Source organism: Salmo salar, chromosome 01 (genome assembly GCF_965601325.2).
Source record: "Salmo salar chromosome 01, fSalSal1, whole genome shotgun sequence".
Taxonomy (NCBI): Eukaryota; Metazoa; Chordata; class Actinopteri; order Salmoniformes; family Salmonidae; genus Salmo; species Salmo salar.
This window is the reverse complement of record NC_138291.1, coordinates 174,528,416-174,548,298: the sequence shown is the minus strand read 5'-3', so window position 1 is coordinate 174,548,298 and position 19,883 is coordinate 174,528,416. Positions and strand designations below refer to the sequence as shown.

At 41.2% G+C, this 19,883-nt stretch overlaps 1 protein-coding gene and 1 long non-coding RNA gene across 4 annotated transcripts; one reads left to right on the top strand and one right to left on the bottom strand.

Annotated features, from left to right (window-relative positions):
- Nucleotides 1-3,209: 3,209 nt before the first annotated feature.
- Nucleotides 3,210-4,768, bottom strand: LOC106571535 (uncharacterized). Its single transcript, XR_001320939.3, has 2 exons — nt 4,548-4,768; nt 3,210-3,347 (listed from the first exon to the last, which is right to left on the bottom strand). It is a non-coding gene; the product is annotated as an uncharacterized LOC106571535 (long non-coding RNA).
- Nucleotides 3,598-18,828, top strand: LOC106571525 (NACHT, LRR and PYD domains-containing protein 3). 3 transcript variants are annotated; one of them, XR_014378979.1, is made up of 10 exons: nt 3,598-3,715; nt 6,460-6,760; nt 7,156-7,191; nt 8,113-9,847; nt 13,079-13,252; nt 13,334-13,513; nt 13,683-13,835; nt 13,928-13,965; nt 16,045-17,503; nt 17,714-18,828. XR_014378979.1 is itself a non-coding variant. In XM_045693624.2 (9 exons), exons 1-9 carry the CDS (start codon nt 3,713-3,715, stop codon nt 16,647-16,649), a joined length of 3,225 nt encoding a protein of 1,074 aa, XP_045549580.2. In that variant the 5' UTR covers nt 3,598-3,712; the 3' UTR covers nt 16,650-18,828. The 3 variants fall into 3 exon arrangements, 2 of the variants coding, with proteins under 2 accessions (XP_045549580.2, XP_082812826.1); XM_045693624.2 differs by having other exon boundaries at nt 16,045-18,828; XM_082956700.1 differs by having other exon boundaries at nt 6,449-6,760; nt 16,045-18,828.
- The last annotated feature ends 1,055 nt before the right edge of the window (nt 18,829-19,883 follow it).

The following is a 19,883-nucleotide window of genomic DNA, read 5'->3' as shown; positions in this document are numbered from 1 at the left end:
TATTGCAGCATAAATACTGGAGGCTGAGATACGAGGGGTAGGGAGACACTGTGGCCCCGTCCAATGATCCCCTCCGGACAGGGCCTATGATGTAGTAGACCCTATAAGAAAACATTGTTACTTTTTGCATTTATTATGCTTTAAGTCTTACAAATACACAAAAACAACACATTTCTCAATTTTGGTGGAAGTTGGCCCTTAGCTAACCACAACTTTCCTGTCAAAGACGTTCATGAACTACGACAGCTATAACTTCACGATCTGACAGTGTGGGGTAGAGAAATCCCAACTAACGGGTGAAAAATTAACCGGGTTTTTTCTGTGTATATGTAGAACTGTATACAAATACACTAATAATGCATCCAGTCTCAGGTTATTGGTGATACTTTCCATTCTGCCCTTTGACCCCTTGCAAAGGGCCTTAAATTTCCACATTCTGGTGACATCCTGACCAACTTTGTTCGCATTTCATTGTTTGATCTAGCATGTGACTATTTTTTCCCCAGCACCTGTCCCATGTTGGCTGACCTACTGTGCAGTTAAATGGAAAGGTGCTACATGATGTGGACATGACATGTGATTTGGGATGAGGGGAAATGTCAATCAATGACAATTGAAATTGCTCATTTATTCTGCACATCGCTATATTTATTCATGTAGACATACCTTGAATATGTGGGTGAAGCATTTCATTTGTAGTCTTTCTTAATTTGTCGTTTTGAAATATATTTAACATCATTTGCTGGGATGTCTGTAAGAAATCACTTATGATTATCATTATTTCAATTTAGTGTAATGACATCACTCACTTCTCCTGAAGGGTGCACATATTATGATTCACTATTCGCCATAAATGTAAAAGCATTAGATTAGCATATGCATGGGCCAAAAGGAGTTTCCAACATAATTGAAAGGGAGCACTTTGGGAGAACTGAGATTCGGTACAAATTACTGCGCAACTCCTTCCTCCCTCCTTGAAGTAATCACTGCTTAGACAGGAACGGGCAGGTGAAACCAAGGCCTCCACTACATGGTTTTAACCTGTCTAGTCATTTCTAAATCAGGGATTACTTCTAGGGAGGAAGAAAGGAGAGATGTATGTAAAAGATTGAGCGAGCCACTGTGGAAGCTGCACAACCCAATCCTGTTATTTGCATATAATATACTTTTGTCCTCTGACCTGTATGCTGTCTGTAACCATTCCACAGATATCTCGTACAGTGGAAACACTTGAGCCTCACTCCTACTCCAGGTAAATTCATTAGCATGAAGTTTGATTTATGAATTCAAGCTACCAATTAGTATTTGGTAGCATTGCCTTTAAATTGTTTAACTTGGGTCAAATGTTTCGGGTAGCCTTCAACAATAAGTTGGGTGAATTTTGGCCCATTCCTCCTGACAGAGCTGGTGTAACTGAGTCAGGTTTGTAGGCCTCCTTGCTCGCACACGCTTTTTCAGTTCTGCCCACAAATTTTCTATAGGATTGAGGTTAGGGCTTTGTGATGGCCACTCCAATACCTTGACTTTGTTGTCCTTAAGCCATTTTGCCACAACTTTGGAAGTATGCTTGGGGTCATTGTCCATTTGGAAGACCCATTTGCGACCAAGCTTTAACTTCCTGACTGATGTCTTGAGATGTTGCTTCAATATATCCATAATTTTCCTACCTCATGATGCCATCTATTTTGTGAAGTGCACCGGTCCCTCCTGCAGCAAAGCACCCCCACAACATGATGCTGCCACCCCCGGGCTTCACGGTTGGGATGATGTTCTTCGGCTTGCAAGCCTCCCCCCTTTTTCCTCCAAACATAATGATGGTCATTATGGCCAAACAGTTCTATTTTTGTTTCATCAGACCAGAGGACATTTCTCCCAAAAGTACAATCTTTGTCCCCATGTGCAGTTGCAAACCATAGTCTGGCTTTTTTATGGCGGTTTTGGAGCAGTGGCTTCTTCCTTGCTGAGCGGCCTTTCAGGTTATGTCGATATAGGACTCGTTTTACTGTGGATATAGATACTTTTGGACCTGTTTCCTCCAGCATCTTCACAAGGTCCTTTGCTGTTGTTCTGGGATTGATTTGCACTTTTCGCACCAAAGTACGTTCATCTCTAGGAGACAGAACGCGTCTCCTTCCTGAGCGGTATGACGGCTGCGTGGTCCCATGGTGTTTATACTTGCGTACTATTGTTTGTACAGATGAACGTGGTACCTTCAGGCCTTTGGAAATTGCTCCCAAGGATGGACCAGGTTTATGGAGGTCTACGATTTTTTTTTTCTGAGGTCTTGGCTGATTTCCCCATGATGTCAAGCAAAGGTAGGCCTTGAAATACATCCACAGGTACACCTCCAATTGACTCAAATTATGTCAATTAGCCTATCAGAAGCTTCTAAAGCCATGACATAATTTTCTGGAATTTTCCAAGCTGTTTAAAGGCACAGTCAACTTAGTGTATGTAAACTTCTGACCCACTGGAATTGTGATCAAGTGAATTATAAGTGAAATAATCTGTCTGTAAACAATTGTTGGAAAAATTACTTGTGTCATGCACAAAGTAGATATCCTAACCGACTTGCCAAAACTATAGTTTGTTAACCAGAAATTTGTGGAGTGGTTGAAAAACGAGTTTTAATGACTCCAACCTAAGTGTATGTAAACTTCCGACTTCAACTGTATATACATAAACTGTATGAAATTATTTGATATTGTAAGCCATGAAATGTAGATTAAATATTTGTGCAATGAAAACTGCAGAAAAATACAGTGTATATATATATATAAAAATGGAATGTAGTGGAGTACTTTAAATACATTTTTGTTAAGTAATTTACACCACTGGACTTGAAAGGAACACCTCAATTACCTTGACTAACTGGTACCCCCTGTATATACCGTCGCTATTGTTATTTTACTGCTGCTCTTTAATTATTTGTTACTTTTATTTCTTATTTAACACATATTTTTCTTAAAATAAATTGTTAGTTAATGGCTTGTAAGTCAGCATTTCACTGTAATGTCTACACATGTAGTATTCGGCGCATGTGACAAATACAACTTGATTTGATTTGTTACACATGAAAACATGTTGTGAACCTGATTTGTTACACATGAAAACATGTTGTGAACCTGGTGTAACATTATTGAAACTGTGCTGACACCTGGTGGACATCAACAGGAACTACACCACCCACTATAAAACAGATGGGATGCTTTACCAACATTGCTCTTTTTTATTAGACACTAATATACATGTCCAATATACAGACATTTAAAAGTCGTAATGTAAAGCACAAACGACTGGAAAGTTCTTCAAAAGCAGCTGTAGTGAGTCAAGCATCTTGAGGTTACCTGAAATAGATTAAAGCATATATTTTCTAATTTATTTAACTAGGCAAGTTGAACTCAACAACATCGACACAGACAGAAGTGACCTGCTATATTTGGGAAACAGGATTAACACAGAGAGAACTTGGCAAAATACATTGTATGTTTTTGTAGGCTGGTATATACAGTATCATCGGTAACAATTGTGTAGAAGCCACCTAGCTAATAAAATACTGGGGCTGGCAGTCATTAGTTACATTTCAATCATAGCGATAGCCAAATTGAGGCGCAATAGAGTTCACCGGCGAATAGCGGAAATAATAACTAAACCAACGAACGAGAAATGGTGGAGGCTACCAGAATGACGAGAGACGTTTTTCCGAATAAACATGGTGAGTGAAAAACGTCTTTACATAGCCCACTCCCTACCCGGTATCTCGTTCTACCGCTATACGACTTTGTATGCGTTGTTCGTTGGCAACCTTGATATTTATCACGTTTTTGGAACGGATTCCTGCTTACAATCAGAAAACGAAAAAAGCTAGACAGTCAGGGAGAATCGGAAATGCTAAATAAGATGGAGGATTGTGATTGCGAAATGAAGGGTAGAGTCCTAGATAACATCAACTGTTAAACAATGGATAAAATACTTTTTAGTTGTTATGGTTAAAATGAGCAGAGCAGTATTCCACTCCTAGGGGACTTCAGTAGTGTGCTGAACCAATTTACACGTCCATTTCTAGTAACAAGACCCACCAGAACTAATAATACCACCTGATGCTTCAGATAGTGTGGGCAAGTGTTGTTACTGGTGTAGAGGTCTAGGCGGCACTGATCTCGGCACCTACAGCTATTTATACCGAACCCGCTGGCTTTCTGTCCGACTCACCTGCTACCGCAGGACCTGGACCCAAACCCAACCCGTCCCGCTACGTTTAGGCGCATGTGACGCAGCTCACTTGCCAGCAATTATGCGCCCCATAGGCAATATCAAAATGCACAGAAATAGGTTAAATTACCAGAGTCTCACATGGCCCTTTATTAGGCTTCCGGTATTACTAGACATAGTTTGAAGAGCGCAGAGTTGGACTTGAACTTTCTCTTCATTCAATCAATAACATTTATTTCTAAAGCCCTTTTAACATCAGATGTCACAACGTGCTATACAGAAACTCCAAACAGCAAGCAATGTACTCTCTTAAACTACTACGTTGTATAACCTACCTTTTAGGAGTGGGACGATTTTTCAGGCGGAGAAAAATATGGGTGTTAAATATTTATTTATAGGCAATGTAGTAAACTATAGTCTAATCCTATTTAGGAAAGACGAGTGCCTACTCTACTTCAGACCACTCTCACACGACATGTATGGCTACTGAACTGGAAGCAACAAGGACGACAGTCGACACTTTTAGGAGGTCGGTTTCCAGGCAGAGACTAAATGGATAGTCAATGTTTATTGAATAATAAAATGTGCAAGGCTCGCTCACCATGGTAGCCTGTGCGCGCGTTTTCCTTTTCAATGATTATCCATTTTTTTATTGTACTTTGACTCACGTTGAGCGCCCTCCACTTCTTTCCATTATCAGTATTTATTTTTCAGACACTGTAGTAAACTATAGTCTAATCATATTTAAATGAATGTAAAGGTAACTGCCACGTTATTCCCCACATGCTTAGGTAGACTATTTCATTGAAAGCACAGGTATAGGCCACCAGGCGCACTTGCTCGGCCAGCTGGGAGAGTCAGCGACTGAAGCAGTGAATTGTGAGTGTTCATAATGCGACACTAGGTAGGCCTAGGCTAACGCACACAAAGCAGAAAGATGCCCGTTTCCCAATAATCTGCGGGACAACAAAAACCTTTTCACCCGTCTTCTCAGTCTGACCGCGCCGCAATGATCTCTGTCCGGACTCGCAGGTTTCAAATGGTTGTGAGAAGTCATAGTTGATGTACATTGTTATATCCATATTTGTAGTGCACAAATTAAACGTTTTTTTCTTATTCATGGAAACTCCGTTGACTAGGCTTGATTGAATAGGACCCTCAGTCTGAAGGCAAGTTGCTCCAGTAGTTCATAGTAAAGTCAATAATACTGATGAATGAAAATGTAACAATTTATTATGTTCAGAGTCAGCACATTGACAAAATCACAGGAGGAACAAGAAACTTCTCTCCAATTTTGGGTGATAAATGTTTATAAAACGAAATTCCATGGTTGAATTGCAGACACCTATCCAATCGTCTTAGGTTTCTACAAGTGCCTATAAGGGGCAGGAATAGGGCTGTAGGGGTTTATTTGAAAAGGGTAGATAACATAATATCACAACTGGTTTCTGCCTCCAGCAAAACTTCCTTGGCTCCATGTGATGTCATATTACAGTGGGGTTGCAGGAGCCTGTGTCTTGTAGAAAGGGAAGGAAGAGGAGGTGCTGTTATAGAATGTATGGTATGTGAGCAGGTGAACTTGAATAATATGCCCATGTTAATTAGTAACTAACGTCTAGTTATTGCAATATCACACTCTATTCTAGTAAACCAGTAACAGGACAGTCACCTCCAGACAGGAGCAGCAGACCTGAGTTAGTCATGAGACAGAAGATAACTTTCCAGACCAGTTCACCATGTCAGCAGCTGTGCAGGGGGTCAAAGACCAACAGTAAAGATCAAACTGGAATATTCAAGTTAATACACACTCGACCTTCAGAGTGGCTGTTCCCTAAGTGAAATATGCAATTACATGTTAAACGTGACAGTAGGATCTCGCCGCCTCATGCTTGCTCTGCACAACAATAATACCCATTGTAAAAAGCCCATCTGAACTATCTTGGCTTAACGATAAGAATCTTTCACCATTTTCCTACCTCCTCACTAGGCACAGATGTCAGTTCTACGTCTATTTTGGAGTAACATTTGTTTGAGATGTCAACGAACCGTGAAATCAACAAATGTCACTATGTCATTAATTTAGGTTAGAAGTTGGATGAAAAAAAGACTAAATGCCCTTATGTTAACTTTTTGCAAATGTAATCCATTGTTCACATTGATTCAATGTCATCACATTGCTTTTTTTTTGGTTGAAATGATTTGGTAACAAACACACAGACAATATTGATTCAAACAGTTTTTGCCTAGTGGGTCATGTCTTCAACTGACCGATCAACAATGGAGACACCTGTCCCTGAGCAGCTGCTGGCCATTCTGGAGGACAACCTGTGTGAAAAAAAACTTCAGAAATTCAAATGGCACCTGGTCCAGGGTGTAAAAGGTTTCCCTCAACACATCCCAAAGGCCCGGCTGGACAAAGCCGACCACCAGGACACTGTGGATAAGATGGTGGAGACTTACGGCCTTGAGGGTGCAAAGAAGATCACACTGGAGGTCCTGAGGAAGATGAAGCTGATTTATCGCACTAATATGTGGACAGAACCAGCAGGTTAGATGATTTAAAAACATTTAAAGGGATAATAGTCATCATTATAATAGTCATATTTGTGTTAGTATTGAAATAGCTATGGTCTGGCTCTGGCCTGTTCAAGAACTACAAGTTATACCCATTAGCTTATGTCATGTTCATGACAATATTATGACGCTGTGATGACATACAGTTAATGTGTTTCAGAATGTATTGCCAAAATTCATGGTATCAATGTACGTACATTTTGTTTAATAAAGGTTTGGGGTTGGTGCTCCATTGTAGTTTTAGCACGGCTGTGATAGTCGACGGTACTACTCAGATAGCGCCTTTATATATGACCTCAGCACGTGCTTAAAGCCATGCTAAAACCACCATAAATCACACAGCCTCTCTCTCCCCTCTCTCTTTCTCAGGCCGGAGTGCTCCAGCAGTGGTTCAACAAGTCAGAGGTGAGCAATACAAATGAACACAATGGCTACATTTGACACGTGGCACGTCATATTCTGTTTGTAAAGTGGTTTTCTGGTTGAGAACCAGATAAACGTTGTCTTTTCTTTTCATGACAAAACCAAAACGTCCTAGGAAGAATACCACAAAGTTGCTACTTTCCACACAACAAGTACAAAACCTGACCAAAAGACGACATCATGATGTCAAACACATGCAGTTATCATGACCATTAAATCAATAACTAGGGGCACCGTGCCCTGTGGGCAGTCTGTCATCTGATTAATGCAATTTCATCTGATGACTGTAACCATAAAAAAATATTTAAAAAATATGACTGAAATTACCACAGAATCTTTAACTCAATAACCCGTCTACTAATAAACTATGGTCAACTTCCTGTCTATTTGAAATGTAATGATTATTTTGCTTATGATCACTGTCACCCTATGTGTTGAGCTATTCAATTGTCATAGAAAATTATTTTGTTGCAAATGCAACTGTGACCATGTAAAGAATTGTTAGGCTACTCATACTCATACATGTTTTACCCATACTCCAGCAAGCTATCACAGGTGTGTAGAATCTGTAGAAAAGCTTTTCTTGTGCCGAGTTGCGGTAGCTCTGTAAAGTCCTGAAATCGGATCTTTGGGCTTCGTTTGAATGGCACATGGGAGTTACCACAGGTTATGTTGATGAGTCCTCCCTTTTACCTGGGCCTTTTCCCATATTGACCTAGAACATACAGGCTACACTACAGGCTTATCAGTTTTGATAATCTAGCCGAGGCTACTTATTAGCCTACTGTCTGGAATTTATCTTGCGTTGGTCTGCAAATGTGATAAAAAATGCATGTGTTTTATTATAGGCTAAAAGTGTAAAGAATAAACTGAATCTATCTTTGTTTCCCCTTGCAATTGAAGATGAACTGAAATCGTACCTAAAGAAGAAGTATGACCAAATATATGAGGGGACGTCAAAGAAAGGGGATTTCGTCTATCTAAACAAGATCTACACTGAGCTTTACGTGATAGATGGGGCCATGGGAGGGGTCAGTGGTGATCATGAGGTCAGATGTCTGGATTCCAGAACACCAGCCACAGGAGAGACCATTAAGCTCAGTGAAATATTCAAACCACAGCCTGATCAGAAGAAACGAATCAGAACAGTGCTTTCACTGGGCATCGCTGGCGTGGGAAAAACTGTCTCTGTTCAGAAGTTTATTCTCGACTGGACAGAAGGAAAAGAGAACCAGGATATTGACTTCATCATTCCACTTCCTTTTCGCCAAATCAATAAAATAAGAGAAGAAGACTGCAGTCTGATTGACCTGCTTCATCAGTTCTTCCCCTTCATGGAACCAATCGATACTCTGGAGGAAGGTTTTAAGGTTCTGTTCATCTTTGATGGTCTGGATGAGAGTCGACTCCCTCTGGCCCTTAATCATAATAAAGATGTGGCTAAAGATACAAAAACAGCACCGCTGGACGTCCTGATCACAAACCTCATCACAGGACAGCTCCTCCCTTCTGCTCTCATCTGGATCACCTCCCGACCTGCAGCAGCCAATCAGATTGATCGAAACTACATCCACCAGTGGACCGAGATACGAGGGTTCAATGACCCTCAGAAGGAGGAGTACTTCAGGAAGAGATTCTGTAATGATGACCAGGCCTACAGAATCATCAACCATATAAAGTCTTCAAGGAGCCTCCACATTATGTGTCACATACCAGTGTTTTGTTGGATTTCAGCCACTGTTCTGAATGATATCCTGGGTAAAACAAAGAGTGGAGAGATGCCAAAGACTCTGACTAAAATGTACGAACACTTCCTGCTCTGCCAGACTGATAAAATGACAGAACAGAAGTATCCCACAGGTAGTAAAAACGCTGTCCTTCAACTAGCAAATCTAGCATTCTGTCAACTGCAAAAAGGACAATTGATTTTCTATGAGAAAGACCTGCGAGAGAGTGGTATTGACATTGAGGTGGCTATAGTGTACTCCGGTGTGTGCACTGAAATATTTCTGGAGGAGGAGAAAGTGTTTAGCTTTGTGCATCTGAGTGTTCAGGAGTTCCTTGCAGCTCTGTATGCTTACCACTGTCACACAACAGACAACAACAATGTACTTCTCCCAAAGCTGACAAGGAAACATTCAATATATTGTTTTGGATGTATTCCACAGTCTTGGACATCTGTGTTTGACTTCCATAAGACGGCAATCGACAAAGCCTTAGAGAGCCAGAATGGACACTTGGACCTTTTTCTCCGCTTTCTGCTTGGTCTTTCACTGGAGTCCAATCAGAGACTCCTGAGTGGAATCCTACCAGAGACAAAGGACAGAGAGGACATTGAGAAAACAGTCAGCTACATCAAGGAGAAAATCCAAGAGGGCCATTCTCCAGAGAAGAGCATCAACCTGTTCCACTGTCTGAGTGAGCTGAAGGATGAGTCTCTGGTGCTGGAGATCCAGAGCTATCTGAGATCAGGGAGTCTGTCAGTGAATGACCTGTCACCTACACAGTGGTCAGCACTCACCTTTGTGTTAATGACATCTGAGGAAACACAAGAGGCATTTGACCTGAAGAAATACATCAGATCAGAGGAGGGTCTCCTGAAGCTGTTGGCAGTCATCACCTCCAGCAGGCGTGCTCTGTAAGTAGGCTCCTAAAGTTGAAGTTGGTCTTTGTATATCCCAGGGACACAAGTTCTATTTTGGTCTCCATAAAATCATCAAATCGTATTTGTCACATGCGCCGAATGCAACAGGTGTAGACCTTTATAGTGAATTGCTTACATACAAGCCCAACAATGCAGTTAAGGAAAAATAAGTGTTTAAGTAAATACATTTTTTTTTTAAAGTAACAAATAATTAAAGAGCAGCAGTAAAATAACAATAGCGAGGCTATATACAGGGGGTACCGGTACAGAGTCAATACAGTACGTGTAGGTAGAGTTAGTGACATTTCCACATGATCTGCTCTTTCCAAAGTAGAATTGACAATATTTAAATGAATTGCACCATCCTTGCTAATTTCAAGTGCTTGCCACCAGACGAGTAATGAAATGGATGTGCCATTCAAAATGTAAAAATGTAAAGCAGACACCTCCATCAGGGAGAGTGATAGATCCGAGAGGGATACTACTACTTTATACAACGGGTGGGTCTAATCTTGCACTCTGATTGGTTAAAACCGCATTCCAGCCGGTGTCAGTTCCACAAGTTACCACCGGCTAAAGCTATGACGTTGAAATGCCTATTTACTCTGTTCCATCTCACTGTCTCATCAGCCCAGCCAGACAAGTATAAACTTCATCTCCCATTTCTTTTAGACTAGCAATTGTTTTTCAGTAGCGGAGATTTGTGAAAAACCTGCGGTCTGTCTCTCTGACATTTGCAACATTGTTTGAATATTGAAATTCGATCTCCAGCTGTCCCATAGTAATGAATGAGTCGGGGCGAGACAGACAGACAGACAGACAGACAGACAGACAGCTTTTCTCAGGTAGCTGAAATCATGAATTGGCATCATTTTTATGGAAATGTCAATAGAAAACAGGTAAGACGAAACAAAATGCAGCTTGTTTGCAGTCTTTCCAGCTTCAGTTTGAAGTGATTGTGTTAGCTGTGTTGTTGGCTAGCTCCTCTTAACAGTGTCCTGATGAGAGCACACATTTTCTATGCCAGGTGAAATCGTGCATCATTAGCTCATTGTTATGGATGTATCCAAATAAATGTCTCAAGAAAACAGTTAAACAAATGCAAATGCAGCTTCTGTTGTTATTCTGGCTGCACTGTTTGACGTGACTGTATGTTAGCTGTAGTTGGCTAGCTAGCAAGCAAGGGATAAGAACATTACCAGCCAGTATGGCAATAGAACATTTAGAATGAACGGCTGGGTCGCGTCCATAGATACAGAACATAAAGACTGAACGACTGGATCGCTCCATAGATACAGAACATAAAGACTGAACGACTGGGTCGCGTCCATAGATACAGAACAAAAAGACTGAACGGCTGGGTCGCGTCCATAGATACAGAACAAAAAGACTGAACGACTGGGTCGCGTCCATAGATACAGAACATAAAGACTGAACGGCTGGGTCGCATCCATAGATACAGAACATAAAGACTGAACGGCTGGGTCGCGTCCATAGATACAGAACATAAAGACTGAACGGCTGGGTCGCGTCCATAGATACAGAACATAAAGACTGAACGACTGGGTCGCGTCCATAGATACAGAACATAAAGACTGAACGACTGGGTCGCGTCCATAGATACAGAACATAAAGACTGAACGGCTGGGTCGCGTCCATAGATACAGAACATAAAGACTGAACGGCTGGGTCGCGTCCATAGATACAGAACATAAAGACTGAACGACTGGGTCGCGTCCATAGATACAGAACATAAAGACTGAACGACTGGGTCGCGTCCATAGATACAGAACATAAAGACTGAACGACTGGGTCGCGTCCATAGATACAGAACATAAAGACTGAACGACTGGGTCGCGTCTCTGGCGAACGACCAGCCGGCCTGGGTATCAACCCTGGGTTTTTGTGTCAGGACTATATCTCGTGGAAGGATGAAATAGTATAAAAAAATACATCAAAATAACGTTTTTCATGAAAATATGTTAATCATTATTTGAATATGTGGTAACACTCGTGCAAATATGTCCCCACAACACCGGCTTCTCTGGCATTATCACTTAAATACAAGACACCTCCATCAGAGAGGGATGGATCAGAGAGGGACGGATCAGAGAGGGACAGATCGGAGAGGGACAGATCGGAGAGGGACGGATCGGAGAGGGACGGATCGGAGAGGGATGGAGCGGAGAGGGATGGAGCGGAGAGGGATGGAGCGGAGAGGGATGGAGCGGAGAGGGATGGAGCGGAGAGGGATGGAGCGGAGAGGGATGGATCGGAGAGGGATGGATCAGAGAGGGATAGAGCGGAGAGGGATGGATCGGAGAGGGATGGATCGGAGAGGGATGGATCGGAGAGGGATGGATCGGAGAGGGATAGAGCGGAGAGGGATGGATCAGAGAGGGATAGAGCGGAGAGGGATGGATCGGAGAGGGATGGATCGGAGAGGGATGGATCGGAGAGGGATGGATCGGAGATGGATGGATCGGAGAGGGATGGATGGATGGATCGGAGAGGGATGGATGGATCGGAGAGGGATGGATGGATGGATCGGAGAGGGATGGATGGATCGGAGAGGGATACTACGACAATATAAGATGTTTTAAACACAATAGTTGATATTAGAGGAGCCAATACTGCCATGTGATTTGATGTATAGCATTGTTGAAATAAATGTTTCATTCTGCTTTAGCTTAAACGACAAGTGCAGTTAAAAATGTTATTTTCTTGTGTTTAATGTATATTTCCACAATATGAGGTAGTCACAATTTCACAGTATTATTCCAATGTTGATAATGCCCTTTTAATGTAAGAGCTGTTTGAAAAGACCACCTGAAATGTCAGCCTGTTTTGGTGGGATGGAGTTTTGGCCTGCATGGTGACATCACCAGGAGGTGAATTAGTTAATAGACCAATAAGAAAGAGTTCCAAACCTCTCTGCCAATAACAGCTCGTTGTCAGTTTTCCCCTCCCCACTCAGGCCACTCCCAGACAGTCCTAGCTAAATTCAAAATTCTTGCTTGAGAAATTGCTCTTGCTAAGAAGCTATTTTGGTTTATTTTTGACCGTTTTGATTGTTTTCAATCACAGTAAGGTACATAATTGTTACCCAGAAATTATTTGATAATGAGGTCAAAACTGCTGCATTGGACCTTTAATGCATACACTATGACAAAGAGTTATGCAATTTAACATGTGTGTCATTCTGTAAAAAACATTCTTCTCCAGACTAGATAGCTGTAACCTTACAGCAAGATGCTGTGAAATGTTGGCAAAAGCTATCGGCTCAAACTCCTCTTACATGAAAGAGCTGGACCTGAGTGACAATGACCTACAGGATTCAGGAGTGAAACTGCTCTCTGCTGGTCTGAGGAGTTCACTCTGTAAACTGGAGACACTAAGGTGAACAATTCTGGACTTGAATTGGGCTCTGTTTATTTGTTCAATTGCGCTTTCTTTGTTCATATTTGTATTTGATTTCAGACTGAATAGATGTAACCTCACAAAGAACTGCTGTGTAGCATTGGCCTCAGCTCTGACTCTGAGGCCAAACGCCTCACACCTAAGGAAGCTGGACCTGAGTGACAACAATCTACAAGACTCGGGTGTCCAGAAGCTTTCTGATAGACTGAATGATCCACAATGTAAACTGGAGACACTGGGGTCAGTTGCTTTGGGTTATATGGGGCAATTTTCTAGGACCTTGTATAAAATGTCTGTAGCTATCATAATGTATGAGTGTTCTCAATGTAGGCTTGAATAAAACGTTATCTAGCCTTTGGTTTATACCTGTGAACTGAAGAAGAGTTGATGATAGCAACTGTTCCTACAGGTTGTCGTTCTGCGGAGTCACAGAGAAAGGCTGTGCTTATCTGGCTTCAGCTCTGAGGTCAAACCCCTCCCACCTGAAAGAGCTGGACCTGAGCTACAATCACCCAGGAGATTCAGGAGTGAAGCTGCTCTCTGCTGGACAACATACAGTCAGGTGGGTCACAACAATACATACTGTGAAATGGGTGATAAACACTAATACTACAAAATATTAATTATGTGCATTCTCTGCTCTTCTCTTACTAGTTTTCACCCTGGAGGAGAATACTGGTTCAGCGTTAGATGTAAGTGTGTTCGACTTTGCTCTCAGTCTGCATGTTAGCGCTGGATTAAAATTATACTAAAAAAAGAGTTCTGTACTTTGCCCTTAACAGCCTCAATTTATCAGGGCATGGACTGTACAAGGTGTCGAAACACGCTGGCCCATGTTGACTCAAATGCTTCCCAAGTTGTGTCAGTTGGCTCGATGTCCTTTGGGTGGTGGACCATTCTTGATACACACGGAAAACTATTGAGCGTGAAAAACCCAGCAGCGTTGCAGTTCTTGACACAAACCAATGCGCCTGGCACCTACTACCATACCCTGTTCAAAGACACTTAAATATTTTGTCTTGCCCATTCACCCTTTGAATGGCACACATACACAATCCATGTCTCAGGTGTCTCAAGGCTTAAAAATCCTTCTTTAACCTGTCTCCTCCCCTTCATCTACACTGATTGAAGTGGATTTAACAAGTGACATCAATAAGGGATCATAGCTTTCACCTGGATTCACCTGGTCAGTCTGTCATGGAAAGGGCAGGTGTCCTTAATGTTTTGTATACTCAGTGAACAGAAATATAAACACAACATGTAAAGTGTTGGTGCCATGTTTAATGAGCTGAAATGAAAGATCCCAGACATGTCCCATATGCACAAAAAGCTTATTTCTCCCAAATTTTGTGCACAAATTTGTTTACATCCCTGTTAGTGAGCATTTCTCCTTTGCCAAGATAATCCATCCAGTTGACAGGTGTGGCATATCAAGAAGTTGATTAAACAGCATGATCATTACACAGGTGCACCTTGTGCTGGCCACTCTAAAATGTGCAGTTTTGTTACACCACACAATGCCACAGATGTCTCAAGTTTTGAGGGAGCGTGCAATTGGCATGCTGACTGCAGGAATGTCCACCAGAGCTGTTGCCAGATAATTGAATGTTAATTTCTCTACAATAATTTGGCAATGCGTCCAAGCGGCCTCACATGATAATGCACGGCCCAATGTCTTAAGGATCTGTAAACAATTCCTGGAAGCTGTACATGTCCTAGTTCTTCCATGGCCTGCATACTCACCAGACATGTAACCTATTGGGCATGTTTGGGATGCTCTGGATTGACACGTACGACAGCATGTTACAGTTCCCGCCAATATCCAGCAACTTTGCACAGCCTTTGAAGAGGAGTGGGGCAACATTCCACAGGCCACAATCAACAGCCTGATCAACTCTATGCAAAGGAGATGTGTCGCGCTGCATGAGGCAAAGGCAAAGGCTGACTGGTTTTCTGATCCACGCCCCTACTTTTTTTTAAGGTATCGGTGACCAACAGATGCATATCTGTATTCCCACATGTGAAATCCATAGATTAGGGCCTAATGAATTTATTTCAATTGACTGATTTCCTTATATGAACTGTAACTCAGTAAAATTGTTGCGTTTTATATTTTTGTTCAGTATATATTAATGTTTCATCTTAAATGTCCATTTAGTTAGGCAATTTATGTTAATAATTCATAGGACAACAATCTCGTTTGATAAAATAGATATGCCTAATATTTATAATCTCAATTGGCTTGATTTAGTTACAAAATAATGAAGTGGACAGTTCTTTACTTTAAAGGTTACATTTCCCTAGCGCCATCCCTTGACTAAAACATGTGATGGGGCTACCGTTTTGTTGCTTTTCCAATCCCAGACTGTTGTTTTAACTGTGCGCTCCGTAACTCAAAAAACAACAAAATGGCTGTCTGGCATCTTTTTGAGGGGTTAACAGCTAAGGGATGCGGCTGGAGAAACCACTCTCAAATAGACCAGAGCTATGGAGTCCATGAGATCAAAATGATCATTTTAATTAACCGTGTTTTGAAGCTATCGTGTTTTTGTTTGATTTATTTTGTACAATTACTAATTATGGACTTAATAATTTTGTACAATTATTAAGTCCAAAAATGGATGTACCAATTCCAGATTGCCCCTTGAAGACTAATGATTAATATCCACTGTATCAGTATGCATTTTAATAGAGCACAGTTTAAATGACTTGCTTACACTTTACATCGTTATGTAAATATTGATAATTTTTTTCCTTCATTCCTCCATCAGATGTCTGTAACCTCACACTGGACCCGAACACAACATACAGAAATCTATCTTTGTCTGAGGAGAACAGGAAGGTGACATGGGTGACCAGGAAGCAGCCATACCCTGATCACCCTGAGAGATTTGACTACTATCAACAGGTGCTGTGTAGAGAGGGTCTAACTGGCCACTGCTACTGGGAGGTCGAGTGGAGTGGGAATAGGGTTGAAATAGGTATGACATATAAAGGAATCAGCAGAAGAGGACAGATAGATGACTGTGTTTTGGGACACAATGACAAATCCTGGTGTCTAGATTGTGATGGTAACCAATACACTGCCTGGCACAATGATGAGGACACTGCCATATCTGTCTCCTCTCACTCCAACAGAGTAGGAGTGTCTCTGATTTGGTCATACGGCAGTTTGACCTTCTATAGCATCTCTTCTTCTAACACTTTGACACACCTGCACACATTCTGTACCAAATTCACAGAGCCCCTCTACCCAGGGTTTTATATTACAAACAACTCTTCAGTGACTTTGTGTCATAGATACCGAATGAGAAGTTCCCAGGCTCAATTTCCACCGCATATAGGCAAGAGCCTGATACACTATGCAACAGAGTGAGACTTGAAAGGAGCGCACCTTAAAATCGAGGTGAGAGAGAGAACCTGCTACAGTTGTTTAGATAGGATTTAGAAAATTAAGATTCTGAGTTTATAAAATTGAAAACGATTTCTAAGATGCATACTTTCACATATCATTAAGTCCTGCATTCAGACACGAGTCCTGCATTCAGACACGAGCCCTGCATTCAGACATGAGTGCCAGAAATGTTCCAAAAAGCGGAATCAAAGCAGAATAGCAAAACTAAGGGCTTGTGGAATGGAATATCAGCTGCAGGATAGTAAAACTTGGGGCTTGTGGAATGGAATTTCAGCTGCAGGATAGTAAAACTTGGGGCTTGTGGAATGGAATATCAGCTGCAGGATAGTAAAACTTGGGGCTTGTGGAATGGAATATCAGCTGCAGGATAGTAAAACTTGGGGCTTGTGGAATGGAATTTCAGCTGCAGGATAGTAAAACTTGGGGCTTGTGGAATGGAATATCAGCTGCAGGATAGTAAAACTTGGGGCTTGTGGAATGGAATATCAGCTGCAGGATAGTAAAACTTGGGGCTTGTGGAATGGAATATCAGCTGCAGGATAGTAAAACTTGGGGCTTGTGGAATGGAATATCAGCTGCAGGATAGTAAAACTTGGGGCTTGTGGAATGGAATAGAGCTGATCACAGGCTATGGGATCAAATGCAAGTTTAAATGAGCAGGACTTGTCCATACTACTCTCTCTATATGACGAATGATAATGTTAATCTCAGCCCACCCATAGCTGTCACTATTGATGAGGAAACACCAATCTAGGTGCTTTAAACCAAATACAGCATCTGGTCCTGATGGGGTTAAACCACAGGTGCTTTGTGAGGTCCTGATGGGGTTAAACCACAGGTGCTTTGTGAGGTCCTGATGGGGTTAAACCACAGGTGCTTTGTGAGGTCCTGATGGGGTTAAACCACAGGTGCTTTGTGAGGTCCTGATGGGGTTAAACCACAGGTGCTTTGTGAGGTCCTGATGGGGTTAAACCACAGGTGCTTTGTGAGGTCCTGATGGGGTTAAACCACAGGTGCTTTGTGAGGTACTTCATTACGCACATGTCTATGTTACTCATTATGGCAAATATCCCAGTGGGTGCAAAACACCACGCATAGTCATGAGAAGTGTCAGTCTGTAAAAAGGCAAATGCAGGGCAGCAATTCAGGCCAATAGCACTGACCTCAGTCACAGATCATGAAGTGTTTTGAGAAGGTTGTTCAGGAGCAAGTCTGTGCTTTCCAGGACCCTCTACAATATAGAGGAGAAAGATAGGGGTTGATGACCCTATGCCCTGTTTTTGTTTATCTATTTTAAACAATGTTTATTTTTTTTAACAACCATATTTAAGGTGTGACTACTTAAGGTGGACTGATGGTGTAATCGTTTATTGCTCTTTATTGTTTTATATGTATATTATTGATCCTTCTGAAGTGATGTATTGGACCTGTAAGATGGGACAGAGGTCCTCCACGATTAGCTAATGTATTGAAGGATGTATTGTACAGTCATTTGGTATTTTATTAGGATCGCCATTAGCTGTTGCAAAAGCTGCAGCTACTCTTCCTGGGGTCCAAACCAAACATGAAACATAACACAAGAACACCATTAGACAAGAACAGCTCAAGGACAGAACTACATACATTTTTAAAAAGGCACACATAGCCTACATATCAATGCATGCACACTTTTCCATTGATTCTATTGGATTTAGTCTATTCCAGTGAATCTTTTGTCTCTTATGAACATCATTATGAACTTGTTTCATCAGTCACTAGTACTCTGCTCGTTGTCTTTGCTGGTAACATCACATTTCTCCTCTGGGGATTAATTCATCTCTCGTTAACAGATGTTCCATTTCTACAATTAAGCAAGATTTTAGTTCTGGGTTAGGGATGAATGAATTTAACAGGACTGTGTCCATGTACATCTCAGATGCTATCTGGTGAGTGCAAGTTGATTACCTGTTTGTTGTGAATAAAAATGGCTGACCAAATGGAAGCGTTGAACTATCCAGGGATACTTAAATAGATTTAGCAATAGGAACACTTTTTTTGTATTACACGACACTTGATGTGACGTCACAGAGGACAAAACAAGCTATAAAAAAATGCTTTATTTCTTTTGTTTATCTGAAATAAATCATATTTAACAATGTAATCAAGTCTCAAGTAGTGATTTTCTACTGAAAGAAAATAAAGGCCTATAGATGCGGTAAAGAGGTCAATGGAACAGAGACCATGGGGGATAGAAGGATGACGGATTGGCACACACCAAACAAATCTGATCTAACAAGGTGGATATTCATCAAATCAGTCATGATTGGTGTATTTTAACAGGCCCAGAATGTGGTTACTAAAGTCAGATTTAGATATATCTGGCTGTTTTAGCTGCATAACATTTAGAAGTAGTCCGTTTTCAGGTTTAGAAGAAGTGACTGCTAAATGCTAACTCCTGTTCGTATAATTTAAGCTGGTAGCATAGCTAGCATACAGAAATCTGTGGTGGTAGATAAAGTCGTTTTTAACTAATGCAGTTGATTGGTGACTATGACATGAACATGTATTGGTTTTAACATCCATACAAGCGTTATACTCTGATTTTACCTCAACATATATATATATATATATATATATATATATATATATGTGTATTTCACAGTATATTACACTAAATGTAGGATAATTTTGCTGGGGGGCAATCAGGAGATTCGGGATCTTTCCCCAACACGTTTCCATGGCATTTCCATTGTTTTGGTTGAGTTCCATTGACCTCTTTACTGCATCAATCAAATTGAATACTATCAAACAACTATGATGTAATAAAGAATGACATTTTGATAGAACATTACTTATGCCATAACAAATGAGGTTCCAGGAATTCCACGACATGGCATTATTTCATTCTGTGCTGCTGAGCTGATCTTTTCAAGTTTCAAGTTGTATTTATTACACTCATGTGGCCGTCACTACAAAGTGAGATCCATACAACATATTCATAGAAAAAAATAACAAATTTAAAAAATGCAAATCAATAATGTCCTGCATTCTTTAAAGTGACTCATTAATCAATGAGCAGAAATATGGGTTGATGACCTCATGTACCATTCTAGACTTTGGTATAGTCAGTGGGTTTTGGCTGCGGGAGTTCCTGCCTGACACTTTGATTCAGTCAGGGGGTTGCAAGTCTCTGAATTTAGATTTTAGGAGGCTGAC